The 15,068-nt window shown below is 45.6% G+C and overlaps 1 protein-coding gene across 2 annotated transcripts in view; it reads left to right on the forward strand.

Annotated features, from left to right (window-relative positions):
* SIAH3 (siah E3 ubiquitin protein ligase family member 3) overlaps nucleotides 1-15,068 on the forward strand; it is a 127,243-nt gene that overhangs the window by 49,993 nt on the left and 62,182 nt on the right. The window contains exon 1 of one of the 2 annotated variants that reach the window (XM_017870970.1): nucleotides 619-900. The exons of the other annotated variant lie outside the window; for it this stretch is intronic. Coding sequence (XP_017726459.1) covers nucleotides 766-900 — 135 coding nt within the window. The 5' untranslated portion in view covers nucleotides 619-765. Of the gene's footprint in view, nucleotides 1-618; nucleotides 901-15,068 lie in introns of those variants that run through there. 2 annotated transcript variants of the gene reach the window in all.

Below are 15,068 nucleotides of genomic sequence, written 5' to 3' on the forward strand. Positions count from 1 at the left end.
ATATATATATATATATATATATAGTAATACATATATATGTGCTTCCCTCCACCCCTCAACTCCAAATGCATTTGTCAGGGATTCTTTTCTTTGGTAAAGAGTGGAGAGTAAGATTTATCAAGGGGCTGTAATCCAAATTGCAGAAAGTCAGAACGCAAGATTGAAAGATACACATTTTTGCTGCTGCCAAGTCCTTATCTGGAATCAGAGTCTAGTAATATTTTATTTTCTCCCAAGCAGCTCTGGTGAGTCGAGCCACGATCTGCGTTATCCATCTGCCTACTTTGGAGCGGGGTGTTGTACTATTTGGCTGCTTAAACGCTTTACGTTCTTGCCAGGGCATTAAGAAAGACTCTCATGTTAAATTAAGTCAATTAATAAATGGAGACACATTAAGCAATCAATTTTGTCAGCCTATCTCCCCAGCATTAGGTATGGTTGGCTGTAATCACAAGATAAATGCAATGTGCTGATCTATGGTAATGTTCAATAATACGTTCTCCGCCAGGTTCAATTCATCAGGGAGTTTCGGTAGGGAAGGCATTTGTTATTGGCTGTCTCTGCACCTCAAGGATAACATTTCTGTCCTTTTGATTGGCCGCCTCACTGCTGCAAGATTCTAACCGTCTTATTTTGATGATGAATATGAAGGCGCGCTAAGCCCGGCTGGAGCGGAGTGTCTCAGAGGCTGCGCTCCTTCCAGAGCCCAAGGACTCACAGCTGCCTCCGCTGCCTTCCCGGGCCAACAACCCCCCAAAAGTTGTGATGCTTTTCTTTACCCAGTGCTTTGGGGCTGTATTAGATCTCATTCATCTCCGATTTCAGCACTACAAAGCTAAACGGGTTTTCTCCGCTGCCGGGCAACTTGTCTGTGTCGTCAACCCCACTCACAACCTGAAGGTGAGTCTCTGTGTCGTTTTATCTTCACTGGGCTCAGGTTCAAGTCCTTTCTCGGAGGCGGCAGCGACCCTCCGGTGAGCGCGTGCAGCCCTTTGCAAAGCCAGGTCGCGGGGGCTGGATCCGGCGTGTTTGCCTCGGCTCACTCTCGCTCTCTAGGTGGCTGGGTGCTGTTAGTGACCGAGCGTTGTTTCCCTAACTGGCAGGAAAAATTGGATTGATGGTCTGGTGTCTTTCCCCGACGCTGTCAACCTGAGAGTGGCGTGGGGGGCAGAAGTGAGGGTGGTGGAGGGAACAGGGGGCGTCCCCATCGCTCCCCCTAATATTTGTGGGCAAGTGCTCGGGAGACAGGATTTGAAGTTAGCCAAATTGCTCTCTGTCCCATGTGTTGGGAGAGGTGGTCAAACACGAGGATTTTAGAAGCCGCTGCGGGGTGAGGAATCCTGAAACAGGGACCTGGAGGTTGGTGGGGGTGGGGGAGGGTTCTTTCTGCAAAGTGTTTGTCCTTGTCCTCGGACTCGTGTGTGTGTGGTGTCGGGAGGATTTTGGCTTATTTCCTTCCTGCTGGTTAGATGCGCTCCTTGTACTGGAGCAGGATTTGCCTGGATTGTGTAATAATGAAACCAGCTCCGAGCTGCCGCCGCGGCTGCCTGAAGCTCCCTAGGCAGCTGGGTGCTGGGTTGCTCGTGACTGCCTAGCTGCCCCGCGGCCTCTGCATTTGTACCCTCAGGTCAGTGCCCTTTTAGAGACCAGACAAAATATGGGGTCCGGCAGAGCCGCTAAACATCACAGCCAAGACTGACCGGGAAAGGAACGATGGGCCACTGGCTGGGGTGGTAGGGAGGAGGGGAAGTCAGGGGAGTGGGGGCTGGGGAGACAGTGAAGCTGAACTCCCCGGATGGGAAACTCAGCACCTTACGTTTCTCCTAACATAAAAGGTGGACTCGTTGGAAGTTCCTTTCCTGTCCTCCTGTGTAAGACAGGACTGAGTGCCGGGGGGAGGGGCCATGTCTGCAGCGCCCGACAGTCTCTGTGAGGATAGATCTGTCCTTCTGACCACTGCTGTTGGGGAGGAAGAGCATTGCCTGTTGTCCATTACTTTATAAACTCTCACGGCCAGACTATCCTCAGCTGCAGCGCCGCAGGTCAGCGCTGATGGGTACCCCCACTCCTAGAAGTTCCGCGGAAAGACAGCTGCCTGGAGCTGCTGGGGCTACATGCCAAGACCAGTCCTGGTGGAGGAGCGATGGACTGTCCTGGGACCCCTATGGTGCACCTGACCTAGGATCTGACTCTCTCTGGTACCCCAGCTGTGACGAATACCATCGCATGCAACTGTTCACACCTGTTCTTGCTTGCGAGCTCTTTCCTCTCATTCCACTATTTCTTTTCTTCTTGTATAATTTAGTTTTATAAATAAGAATTCACACCAGTCACCCTTGGCAAAGCAAGTATATAGCATACACATTAAAATATAATTCTGAATTCCATTTTATGGCCACTTTTGAGACCGCATTCAAACTTCCATTATTTTGTCACTTTGCATTAGTTAGTTCCCTGGGGCAAGAAATTTTGTTTACTTCTGTTTTGTATTTTAATACCTTTAAAAATTGCTTATGAGACTTTAGCGTTTCTGAAGTTTGAATTTATATGGTTCATTGACTGCAGCTGATGATGGAGAATAGCGAGGTGTTAAGGCCTCTGTGTGGAGTGAGAGGAAACCACTTGTGTGTATTTCTCAATGATGTCTGCCTGGGTATTGACAAATCGTCTTGCCGCCCTGACCCAGGAGTCCAGAGTTAGCGTTGGAGGCCTTGAGTCAGCTCTGGCCAGCTGTGTGAACTTAAACGCCTCCTGCACCTCTTTGAGCCTTCCCTTCCTCACCTTTTAAATGGGCTTATGAACATCTGCCCTTTCTCCGCCTCAGCTTTTGAGACTGAAGAGAGGTATCAGAGGTGTTTCGCAACTCTCCTCTAAAAATGATGTATGTTATTGTATATATAATTTGTAGAGTTCCAATAGCAAATTCAAAAGTTGTCACTGAACACATTCAGGCAATTTGGAAATCAGATAATCAGTAACATAAAAATGGATGACATGCTTTGAGAGGCTAGGGCTCACTTTTTCACTTACACGCTTATCTGGCTTTTCATTTCCCATAAAAAAACACTTAGGGATTTTTGCTCAGAGGAACATCACCCCAGATAAAGCAAGTTGAGTGCTGCTAATGTCCCCAGGATGTGGAATGAGGCACACAGGATTTGGAGAGGGCTCCAGGTAGGGAGAGACCTGGAGGGTGCAGGTGGCCCATCAGGTAAGTTGTACCCCCTTCTCAAACCTAAGGGCTGATAGTCATTTGCAGAGCTTTAAAAGGACTAACTCTATAGGAGCATCACTGCCCCACTGCTTGTGTTAAAAAGCACATGTAACCTCAAAAAAACTCCTTCTAAACACTAATTTCCATAAACAGACCACGGAAATATGCCTTGGATGTAATAAGCTGTGATCTATGTAATGAGGAGGAATGTCCTTCTTTTTTTAAAGGAAAAAAAAATTCTGTGGCAATATTAACCCAGAATAGCTATTGATCTGCCGTGCTTCCCCACACTTTGTATGACAGGCCAGTACATGAAATGGTGACCAAGGACAGAGAGACTACAACCTTGCGTTCAATTTTCTGGGTTGCGTGTAGCTACAAAGAGGGCTGGGAAGCTTGTGTTTTTCTTTGTGGAAGCATTTATGTGTTTTATCCTTTCCTGGGCTTTCCTGAGAATTCGAACCAACAGCATTTTAGAACCTGAGGCAAGTGCTGAGTTATAATCAAAATTCTCTTACAAAGCAAAGAAAATTGTGTATTTGCCATGCTTCTATAGGTCACCTTCATTCTCAATCTTATTATAGTGATTACTCAGTAACCTGGGATTCCTTCAAGCAAGCTGATGCCTTTCCTTCTAAATGGAAGGCAGAGCCTTCCTGGGGACATCAGATCCTCTGGTTAAAGCCATTACACCCCTGAAGCTCACCCTAATTAAAAGGGACATTTAGAGTAGCCAGCCTTGAACATAAGAGACCTCAGCTTTCAGTGAGTGCCAGGCAGTGGAGTGCAAACAAGACCTTTTCCCTCAGTCTCTGTCTCTGTCTCTGAGGACCACTTGCACAGATTAGGGTTCCAAATGGTGCCCCCACTTTTTTCCACCCTGTGAAAAGTGACCGTCAAGGAGCCAGCTCTCTTGGCCGGCTGCCCTCTGCTTCCTCATTCACAGTGGTTATTGAAATGTGGCGAGCAGACTTCAGGCTGGCGCTCATGAGGACGCCTGCTCCTGGTCCTGATTCAGCACTCCTCTCTCCCTCCTGTCCTTTGCTTGTTTCTAAACCAAGAAAGCCTTTCTCTCCTGGCTCCACTCCCACTGGCAGTAGCTGCTTCTACAGTGTCCTGCCCTGGGCAGCCCTGCCTTCTTTTGCACCATCTGCAGAGGTGCCCTCTGAGGGGAGGATCGGTCAGTCCCTGTGCCCAGGTTTTTCCAGAGAAGGCTCTGTAGTGCTAGCCAGAGCCCTTCTGGCATCGGTCATGAGCACTTCCCAAGCAGGCAGTAGCTAGGCTGAGGCTGGCTGAGTGGCTTCCTCCTCTTAACCACAGCCTTTGATAAACAAGTTTCTGAAAGAAGAATAGCAAAATGCTTTCTGGCAAACTTCCATGAGGCCCTCTCTGATACCTCCACCCCGTGCCTGCACCACCCCAGACAACCCCATTAACCTTGGGTTACAACAGAAACACACACGTGCACACACACACACGAACACATGGAATGGGAGGGGCATATGGGACAATCGTGGCTTTAAGTGCCTGACAGATATGAAATCTAAAGCTAGGGCACTTCAGTACCATTTGTTGATGCATCCACGTGCCTTTCATTCTAAGACCAACCTGTGTGGATAAATGTGTATTGAGTGGCAGTGGGGAGGGTGGGAGCTGTAAGGAAGAGGAGGAGGCAGGACTGGGAAAGGAGAGATGTGAGATGTGTGCCCGCCTTTGCCATTTATAGGATAATCTTTGGAAATCCCGTGCTGCACCGGGCTTTGCTAACTCTGTTTCACACAGCACAGCAGGCGGCTGAATGAGAGGTAAAGACCTGAGCATTGTCTTTAGAGATTTAGAGGTGGCCTTTGGAGTGTTCTGCATGAATACCTACTTTAAGCAGTTAAAGGCTTCCTACAAGATTGTTTAATAGCTGATATGTGGGTTACTCAGTTCCTCTCCACACAGTCACCTCTGACGGTCCCATTCCCAGAGCTCTGGGCATTTCACAGTCTTCTTTCTCTGTCCAGTCTGGAGTCACTTTGCCAGAGGGGCTGGAGAAAGGGTAAGGAAGGGGACCCCAAGCTGGTGGGGGTCACTGTGCGAGCGTTATTCTAAAGGCTTTGCAGCCTCTTCCGGCCCATGGGTTTCTGTGAATATTGTATGACACTCCACTCTGTGGGCTCAGAGCAGTCGTGCGGCTTTTCTGGTTAATGGTGATTGCAAATGAGGCTCCTGAGTCATATAACGGGGAGGCCCAGAGCCCGGAGCAGTAATTTGGTTAGCCGTGTGCCAGTGATTGAGTTGTAGGGGAGGCTGAAGCTGGCGGCTGTGAGGAGGTGAGCCGATTACCTCTGTACTACATTGATCCAGCAGCCTCGAAGCAAATTTGGTGGAATTCTCTTCACCATGATCCCTCAACCTGCAGGGACTGTTTGAGAAAATTAGAAAATAGATACTGAAAGCTTTCTTTGAAATCCACAGAGAGGTCTGAGTTATTTGGATGGCTTCCCTGGGGTAAGATGGATTATTTTCCTAGCAATTAACAACAAGAAAAAAATTAACTGTGGAGATATTTTACCCTTAGCAAAGTCATCTTCATCCACTAGCTCTGTTCCTCCAAAGGGAAACAGTGACCTGGTTAGACACGAAATGTCCGGTGGAAGGAATCAACCCAAAGAATGGAGACCTTACTGACAAAATTGAGACTAGAAATTAGGTCTTCTAGGTCAGGTGCGGCGGCTCACACCGATAATCCCAGCACTTGGGAGGCCAAGGCAGGTGGATCACCTTAGGTCAGGAGTTTGAGACCAACCTGGCCAACGTGGTAAAACCCGGTCTCTACTAAAAATACAAAAATTAACTGGGCGTGGTGGCGGGCACCTGTAGTCCCAGCTACTTGGGAGGCTGAGGCAGGAGAATCGCTTGAACCCAGGAGGTGGAGGTTGCGGTGAGCCGAGATCGTGCCACTGTACTCCAACCTGGGCAACAAGAGCTAAACTCCATCTCAAAAAAAAAAAAAAAAAAAAAGAAGTTAGGTCATCTAACATCAGATCTATATTCCTACACTGCCCCAGGTTACCTTCAAATTATGCTAAGCTAAAAGTCCCTTCCTCCAGATGCATGGTGTGAGAGTGAAAACTTGCAAGAGTCCCCTTCCTGTACCCTATCTCCCTTCCCGGGGCCAGCAGCATGATACCCTGGGCTGCACCACACACCTTGCCATCTCCCCTTTACCACAGCCACATTTTCTTCACAAATTAGAGCTTCTAAGTCATCATCCTTCCTTAATCCCTCACCCCTTCTATGAGTTTGGGCCATAATTTTGAAAGACACAATCTGAATGTTGAAATTGGGAAAGATGAAAGTCCCAAAAATATAACTATGGAAAAAAGTTTTTTTAATTTTAAGACCCTTATTTACATTTTTAAGAGAAACACACAAAATACAACAGAGTGTTTTATAGGCCACTTAACACAATAAAAGAGGCAATAGTAACATACATATTTTTGCAAGCATAAACACTCAGATATACTAACAACTGTAGCATGGGGATAAGTTATAAACAGACAAACTATATTCATAAAGAACTAGATCAACAGAGAAATGTATAAATGCATATTACTATGGTTGGTGATTGTGTGCACCCAGCTTTGTAACTGTGGCTATCTGAAACACTATGATGGACAACGTAAATCTTTTGATGGATGGCTCAAAAACCAGCGAGTCACCATTGCATGTGCAGTCACCCAAACCACCGAAATCTCAAGAAATTGTATCTTTCACAAATGCAGATGTACAGAAAGGACAGCTCTTTATTTACTGAGGAAGTTTCAGCGTTTTTACACACACGCACAATGCCTATACACAAGGTCAACATTGTGATAATGTACTTTCCTGGAGTCAAATTTGCAACAAAAAAAAAATAATCCGCAAAACAAGAGAGAACTCTCTAAAAGTCTTTACACAATGTATACATCTATTATTGGAGACAATACGAAGATTAAATACATAGCATAGTATATTGGCACTGTGTGTGAAAGGGCAGAAGTAGTACATGATTAAATAATTTGGCAGGGGAGTTTTTTCGTATCTTTCACCTGCATTTTCACTTCTTCTAGAATCTTCAAAATAGTCGCCGCACTTGTATTTGGAGAGTGGTTGTGGTCTACAAATTTTATAAGTGTATGCTGTCCACTTGAAAGTTTGGTTATTGCTGGGCCATTGCAATTAAATGATTTTCTGCTATCATAGCACCAATGTAATTAGCTTTTAAACTTTTATCTTTCACCATTAAATAGCTTCATACACTTAACTTATCACAGCATTTTTGTGAGGGGTCAATTTCACAGATCTCTTCCATTGTGTTGTAAGGAATATATAAGAATGAATGATACTCGGCTTCCCCAGTACCAAATCTGTATTAGGGTTCTCCAGAGAGCTAGAACCAATAAGATATGTGTGTATACGGATATATGAGAGCGGATTTATTAGGGAAATTGGCTCACACGATTATGACTGCTTAGTAGTCCCACGACATGCCCATCTGCAAGCTGGAGACCCTGGGATGCCAGTAGCATGGCTCACTGCAAGTCCGAAGGCCTTAGAACCAGGGAAGCCAATGGTTAACTCTCATTTAAATGTGGTTGCTGGTGTAAGTCCTGGAGTCCAAAGGCTGGTGAGCTTGGGGTTCTGATGTCCAAGGCAGCAGAAGAAAAGTCTGTCCCGGCTCTCAGAGAGAGATTGATTTGTTTTCTGTATTTGTTTCTCCCAGCCATCAGCCAATGAGATGGTGCCCACCAACACTGAGAGCAGCTCTTCCCCGGATAACCCACTCATACTCACACACTAACCTCCCCTGGAAACACCCTCACAGAAACACCCAGCATAATGCTTTACCAGATTTCTAGGTATTTTTAAATTCAGTCAACTTGACACCTAAAATTTAGTTCACAAGTCCACAACTTAGCACCCATACGCATCTCCTTAAATCATACTTAATTTCCGCATAAGACAATAACAAGGTAATAGTTTGCCTAACACGATACAACTAACATGGTGCAGTTATCCTGCATATAACCTAAATGTACCAATCCTTTCTCCAGATTTTGACTTTCAGAATTTTAACATTTGGGATTTTAATCTTTTGGGAATGAGATTTTTCAGGATTTTAGACTTTAGGGATTTTGATCTTTGGGGATTTCAACTTTTAGGATTATAATGTTTGTGATTGCATCTTTTGGGATTATGACTGGCACCAATTGTTAGCATTGTCATTATGATGAAAGCAGCTACTCAAAGCTGGCTTTGACTCCCCACATGCCTCACCTGGCTGTCTTTCTCTGCCTTCCCTTCCTCTCTGCAAACTTTGGTGCTTGCTGTTTCTTGGTATTTTGTGAGTTATCTTTGGCCTTGAAGAGAATTGTGAATAGAACAATTTTTTTGCCTCATGTGAAAGTCAGATTTGTCCTTAATGTTTAGCTTCAAAGAAAGCATGGAACCCCGTTGGGCTCTGAGCCTGGAAGACAGGCTGGGTCTCAGGAAGACACTCATGCCTGCATGAGACAGGAGCTGAACGAGCTGGGGCCTGTCATTCACAGAGCCAGGAGCCATGCAGATAAATCCCCTTCTCTGCTCATCCTGAAAACGTGCCCCTCATGACTTATGCATTCCTTCTTTTCATTAGCAGAGGCTCGAGTAAGCACGTTGGTAGGTGGCTCTGTGAGGGGTATCTGATTTGAAGGGTATATATCTGCAGGCTCAGTGACACCACTCTGAGATTCAGCAGGGTAGAGAGACAGATGGAGGCAGAAACTGCATGTCCCTGTGAGGTTGTACATTTTCTCTCTGCCCTGCAGTTCGCTGCACCTTGAGGACATAGCTTCCCTCTGAGCGGGGCATGGATGACAAGGGGGATGATGCTCAGTCCAGGCTGCAGCCTCTGGAATCAAGGAAGGGCAAGACAGAACCCCTAGATCCCACTGTCATCAGAAAATTAAACATTAATGAGCTAAGCCCTAGGCCTGAGTTCTCTACACTCCAACTTGAGTTTCTACACACACACACACACAGAAATAATGGCAATTCTGAGATGCTCCCCTGTGTGGGCCCTGAGTGGTCTCTGAATAGAAGTGTAAGATCACAGAATGCAAAGCCCAGTGGGTGGGGAAAACTGGCCCCCAGCACAGTGGAAGAACAAATAGAGAGAAACAAGACCCTTCTTCTCCACCCAGTCTGTAACCAACCAGCCTCAGGAAAGAGGTAAGTGGAGAAAGTGGTGTTGGGAAAGAAGAGAAATGTTTTAGTTGAGGACCTAAAGTATGAATTTTGGAGTTAGATCTGGGTTTGAATCCAATGTTGCATTCCTTGGATAATATCTTTGGTCTCCCACAGTCTGCATGTCCTCCCCTATAAAATGGTTGTTGTAAAGATTAAATAATATGATGTGCAGTCCGGGCACGGTGGTTCATGCCTATAATCCCAGCGCTTTGGGAGACTGAGGCAGAAGGATTCTTAAGCCCAGGCGTTCGAGACCAGCCGGGGCAACATAGTGAGACCTCATGTCTCCAAAAATATAAATATTAGCAGAGCATGATGAACCCCACACCTGTAGTGTCAGCTATTCAGGGTGGAGGGACTGAGGTGGGATGATCGCTTGAGCCCAGGAGGTCCAGGCTGTGGTAAGCCATGATTGCACCACTGCACTCCAGCCTGGGTAGCAGTACAAGATCCTGTCTCAAAAAATATACATACGATTTACATAAAGTGTTCAGCACAGCACCTGGCATATTATAATTACTCCATTAACAGTAGTTATCGGCCGGGCGCGGTGGCTCAAGCCTGTAATCCCAGCACTTTGGGAGGCCGAGACGGGTGGATCACGAGGTCAGGAGATCGAGATCATCCTGGCCTACACGGTGAAACCCCGTCTCTATTAAAAAATACAAAAAACTAGCCGGGCGAGATGGCGGGCGCCTGTAGTCCCAGCTACTCGGGAGGCTGAGGCAGGAGAATGGCGTAAACCCGGGAGGCGGAGCTTGCAGTGAGCTGAGATCCGGCCACTGCACTCCAGTCTGGGCGACAGAGCGAGACTCCGTCTCAAAAAAAAAAAAAAAAAAAAAAAAAAAAAAAAAAAAAAAAAAAAAAAAAAAAAAAAAAAAAAAAAAAAAAAAAAAAAAAACAGTAGTTATCATCATTACTAGTAGATGAGTCCTGCAGAGATGTTACCTGATGCACGAAATGTGACCCAAGTTCCTTTGCCTAAGTTTAGGTGACCAAACTTTTACTCCAACTGTATGTTGGAGGGAAGGGGGAAGATACAGCAGTAAAATGACATACCTCTTGAGGACCATGCTTTTGAAGCACACAGTGTTTAAGCTGAGAGCCAGAATAATGTTCTAGTTCAAGGACCCGGTCTAACAAATGTGGTTCAAGGGGATGAAGTGACTTGCCCCAGGTTCCCACTGATGAGGCTCCAACAGAGCTGGGGATGGCACTTTGGTTAAGGACATTGACTCTATAATATGTCCCCATGACAGTGCTGGACCTCTTCCCAGAGGGGTCTTGTTCTCAGGACCTTGTTAAGGTATAAACCAGCTGGACAACAGCGGGGCATTAAAAAGGCAAATGGTCCTCGTGTCTCTAGTGCTGGCACAAATATATAGTGAGAGACAGGGATGAGGCTCTAAATGAAGTCACCAAACCCTTGCAGCCATCGTCCCAGACCTTCAAACAGCAGGATGGATCCAAACACTACATATTCATCTTGACTATGGCACCATCAGAAAACAGATCAGAAGCAAACATAATGTTTTTACTAGAAGAACAGAGTCTTTGTGGATAATTTAGAATTGTGGTCTAACTGGAAATGTCAGTTTTACTTGCAAGATGCTATATCTTGTAATCATTTCTTGGTCCTTTAATGTATTTTTAATCAAGAATAAATCCATGATAAGAAGGGAACTGCACATTGCAGAGCTGTTTTCAGCTGTGGCACCAGCACTCCAGCAAGGAGAGTGTAGCCTGAGAAAGGAAACGGTAGGCCCTGGCTCCCCGAGATGAAAAGGACATGATCTTCTGCAGAAGAGATGGGCCACTGCAGCCCATGCTTGGAGAGGGAGGGCAGGGTTAGCTTGGCATTAGGAAGGCCCCATAGAGATGAAACCAAATGCAGATCAGTAACACAGATTTTACAAAAGACTGGTCAGCAAGCCTTGCCACCTGCCAGCTTCATAACCAGACTTCATGGCCCCTCGGATCTAACTGCTACGACTCTGCCAAGATGTGCCAGGGAGTCCAGGGCAAGTGGCCACTTGGAACTTCGGGTTCCCGCTGTGTACTTTAGGGATGTATGATGACTTATACTAGGCCAAGGCGGCTACACATCCTGAAACCCTGACAATAGTTTTCTACTGTATTAGTTACGCACACAATAAAAGCAATAATGATAATAACCACAAAATGCTACATCGAGGAACTATGTTAAGTGCTATTACATTTAATCATCACTGGGAAGTAGTATATTATTATCATTCTCCGTTATACAGAATATCAAAACAGAAAAAGGTTGAAAAGCTTACTCAATGTCACCCAGGTCTTTGTGGCAGAACCTTTTTTAAAAATTAAAATTCTGTGCTTTAAAGCATGTCTTGATATGTCATCCCTCAGAGTTACTTTTCACGACAAACAACTGAGCTGACATGCTTGGCCTTAGGATTAATATTGAGTATATTTCACTTTAAAACGCTGAGCCGGGACCCTGTCTTATTCATTCTGTGTGTATAAACGCACACAGAGATGCTCTGGCTCTGGGCGGGCCATCCTGGTAGCATTCTCTGTGCTTCTCTATGCTGCCTGGTGGGATTAAGTTCCTGTGACCTGTGCAGTGACTTGTTCCCTTCCTCCTGCTTGCTGGAATAACCTCCCAAATTTACCACTGCATCCAAATCCTTATCTCGGGCTCTGTTTTTGGGGAACCCAAATTAAGACTATGTGTATATTTTTTAACTGCCTAACATTTATTGAGCACTTACTAAGTGCCAAGTACTGTACTAAGTGATTTACCTGAATTGCCTTTTAAAAAATCCTCAGGATAATTCATTAGTCTATTTCCAGTTTACACATGAGGAAGCTGAGGCACAGAGAGATGAAGTAACCTGTCCAGAACCCATTCCATGAGCAGCAGAGTTTAGCTCCTGGTCTTTTTTTGTTTGTTTGTTTGTTTGTTTGTTTGTTTGTTTGTTTTTGAGCCAGAGTTTCCCTCTGCTACCCAGGCTGGAGGGGAGTGGTGCGATCGCCACTCACTGCAACCTCCACCTCCTGGGTTCAAGGGATTCTCACGCCTCAGCCTCCCAAGTAGCTGGGATTACAGGTGCACACCACCACTCCCGGCTAATTTTTGTATTTTTGGCAGAGATGGGGTTTCACCATGTTGGCAAGGCTGGTCTTGAACTCCTTACCTCAGGGGATCCACCCACCTCGGCCTCCCAAAGTGCTGGGATTACAGGCGTCGGCCACAGCACCCGGCCTAGCTCTTGCTTTTAACCTTGATGTTGAGCTAGCTCTCCTTCCTGATCATAGAATTGGTTGTCTGGAAGCTTCTACAAAGAGCTAAGCCCTCCAAATTCAGGCTTGGTAAAAATGATGATTTTTGTTTGTTTGTTTCTTGAGACGGAGTCTCGCTCTGTTGCCCAGACTGGAGTGCAGTGGTGCGATCTCGGCTCACTGCAACCTCCACCTCCCGGGTTCAATTGATTATCCTGTCTCAGCCTCCCGAGTAGCTGGGATTACAGGCGGGTGCCACCACGCCTGGCTAATTTTTTGTATTTTTAGTAGAGACAGAGTTCCACCATGTTAGTCAGGATGGTCTCGATCTCCTGACCTCATGATCTGTATGCCTTGGGCTCCCAAAGTGCTGGGATTACAGGCGTGAGCCACCGCACACAGCCTAAAAATTATGGTTTGTATACAATATTTCTGGAAAATCTTTGCCACAACTTTATGTAAATGCCCAATTCAAAATTATCCTGTAGGAAAGGAAGTTTGTGCTCTATGACCATGTTTTTTTAAGAAAGGAGTTATCTGGTTTAACAGGTGGACAAAAATGTCTGCAACTGGGACTGGTCTCCAAATCTGGGCCATATGATTGTCTTGTCATTATCTAACAGTGGAAGCTGGTTGACCACATTGGAAATGCAAATGCTCTCTAAGCATTCACATACTATGAAACAGGCTGCTTTTTCTCTAAAAAAAAGAAAGAAGTCTATTTATACAAAGGAAAATGGCCTTTAAGAGAACGTGGCTTTTAGCATGTAACACCTGTTCTCTAAGAGATCCACAGGCCTTTTGAAATTTCCTTTCTCATTAGCAGTCATACTCTATAACTAATTTTTTTTTTTTCTAAAATCAAAGAGGAACGAAACTTTAATGACCATTTCCTACCTAATTTAACTCAGCTTCTACCTTGGTTTCTGGTAAATGCTTCCCCTTATGCCCTTCCAACATTTTCTTTTTCAAATATTGCTGTGAGAAGAACTGAGTGCAGGAGGCGTCAGGGTGAGAGGTGGGCTTCTGGAAGGAAAGCGGGATGATGCCTCCAAGCCGTGTGTCCAGGTCGAAAGCCAGAGAAAGGAGGCACTGTGTCCACATTGACCCTAGAAAGCGGGAGGAAAACACTCAGGCAGGAGCCAAGGAGGGAGAATCACCAAAGGAGGTCTCAGAGCCACCTCATTAAACAGCACTGATATCTGGGAAAAGTCACCAAGGGGTGCAGAAGGCTCACAGGAGAGACTGGAATGGAAGGAATGAAAAGGAAACCTGAGGAAAGGCCTCAGACATGAGTGATGTGCCATCGTCACAATTCCCTGTCCTCCATGATGTCTGCTTGTCACAGTGTCCCCCAGGGTGGTGGCCTGGGGGCACTGGGACAGGCGCTGGCACTGCAGGAACCTGACTGTTCTCTGCCACCCCAGTGCCTTGTGCGAGCCTCCCTGTAAGCAGGAGGGCTGATGAGCACATCAAGAAGCTGCCTCATTGAAGCCAAAGTGCTACATCTGTTTATGGTAATTAAATAAATGCCAGTTGGACCCTTCTCAGTGTGCTTACTGAAGCAAGTGCCAGAAACGCGCTGCTCTCCAAGAATCGGAGAGAAATTAGAAGCAGAAAGGCAAGCTCCCAGGCACTTACCACCCACTCCTTGAAAAGACTTGGCCAAGGAGGTTTACTCAGAATCAAGAGGCTAAGCTTTCATTTGCAGTTCTGGCTTGCTTCCTTGTGTGGTCTTGAGCAAGTTGCTTAACCTTGGATACTTAATCTGTCAGATGAGAAGATGACACTTGCCCTTTACCTCCCTCCAAGGTGACCTTGGTGTGCAAAGATGAGTCTTTACAATTGAACTGATTTACAGGCTGCCTCTTTTCGAAAAAGTTTGAGGCAATTTACACCAAATGGTGGGGTGATGTGGTGAATACAATAGACATAAAATGGAGAATGCAAACAGGTTAATTTTATGAGTTTAACCCATTTATCGTGGGTGACAGAAATTTAATAGAAAAGAAAATCCACAGAGGTATTTTAAACACTTATCAATGTGTTGGAAACATCATGGACTTTGGACTAGGATGTGGCTTCAAATTTAGTTCTAATATTCATATCTACGAGATCCTTGGCAAGTTACTTCATCACCTTGAGCTTCGTTTACCTTGCCTATAATAATACACACAATGGAGGCTAAAGAAGAATTAATATGGTAAATATAACCAAAAGCACCTAGACCAGAGCCTGGCACACAGTCGTGCTTTCATAAACATTGATTTCTTTTGGCCTGTATGCATTCCTCCCTCCCTCCCTCCCTCCCTCCCTCCCTTCCTCCCTCCCT

Source organism: Rhinopithecus bieti, unplaced genomic scaffold (assembly GCF_001698545.2).
Source record: "Rhinopithecus bieti isolate Rb0 unplaced genomic scaffold, ASM169854v2 scaffold_5273, whole genome shotgun sequence".
NCBI classification, from domain to species: domain Eukaryota; kingdom Metazoa; phylum Chordata; class Mammalia; order Primates; family Cercopithecidae; genus Rhinopithecus; species Rhinopithecus bieti.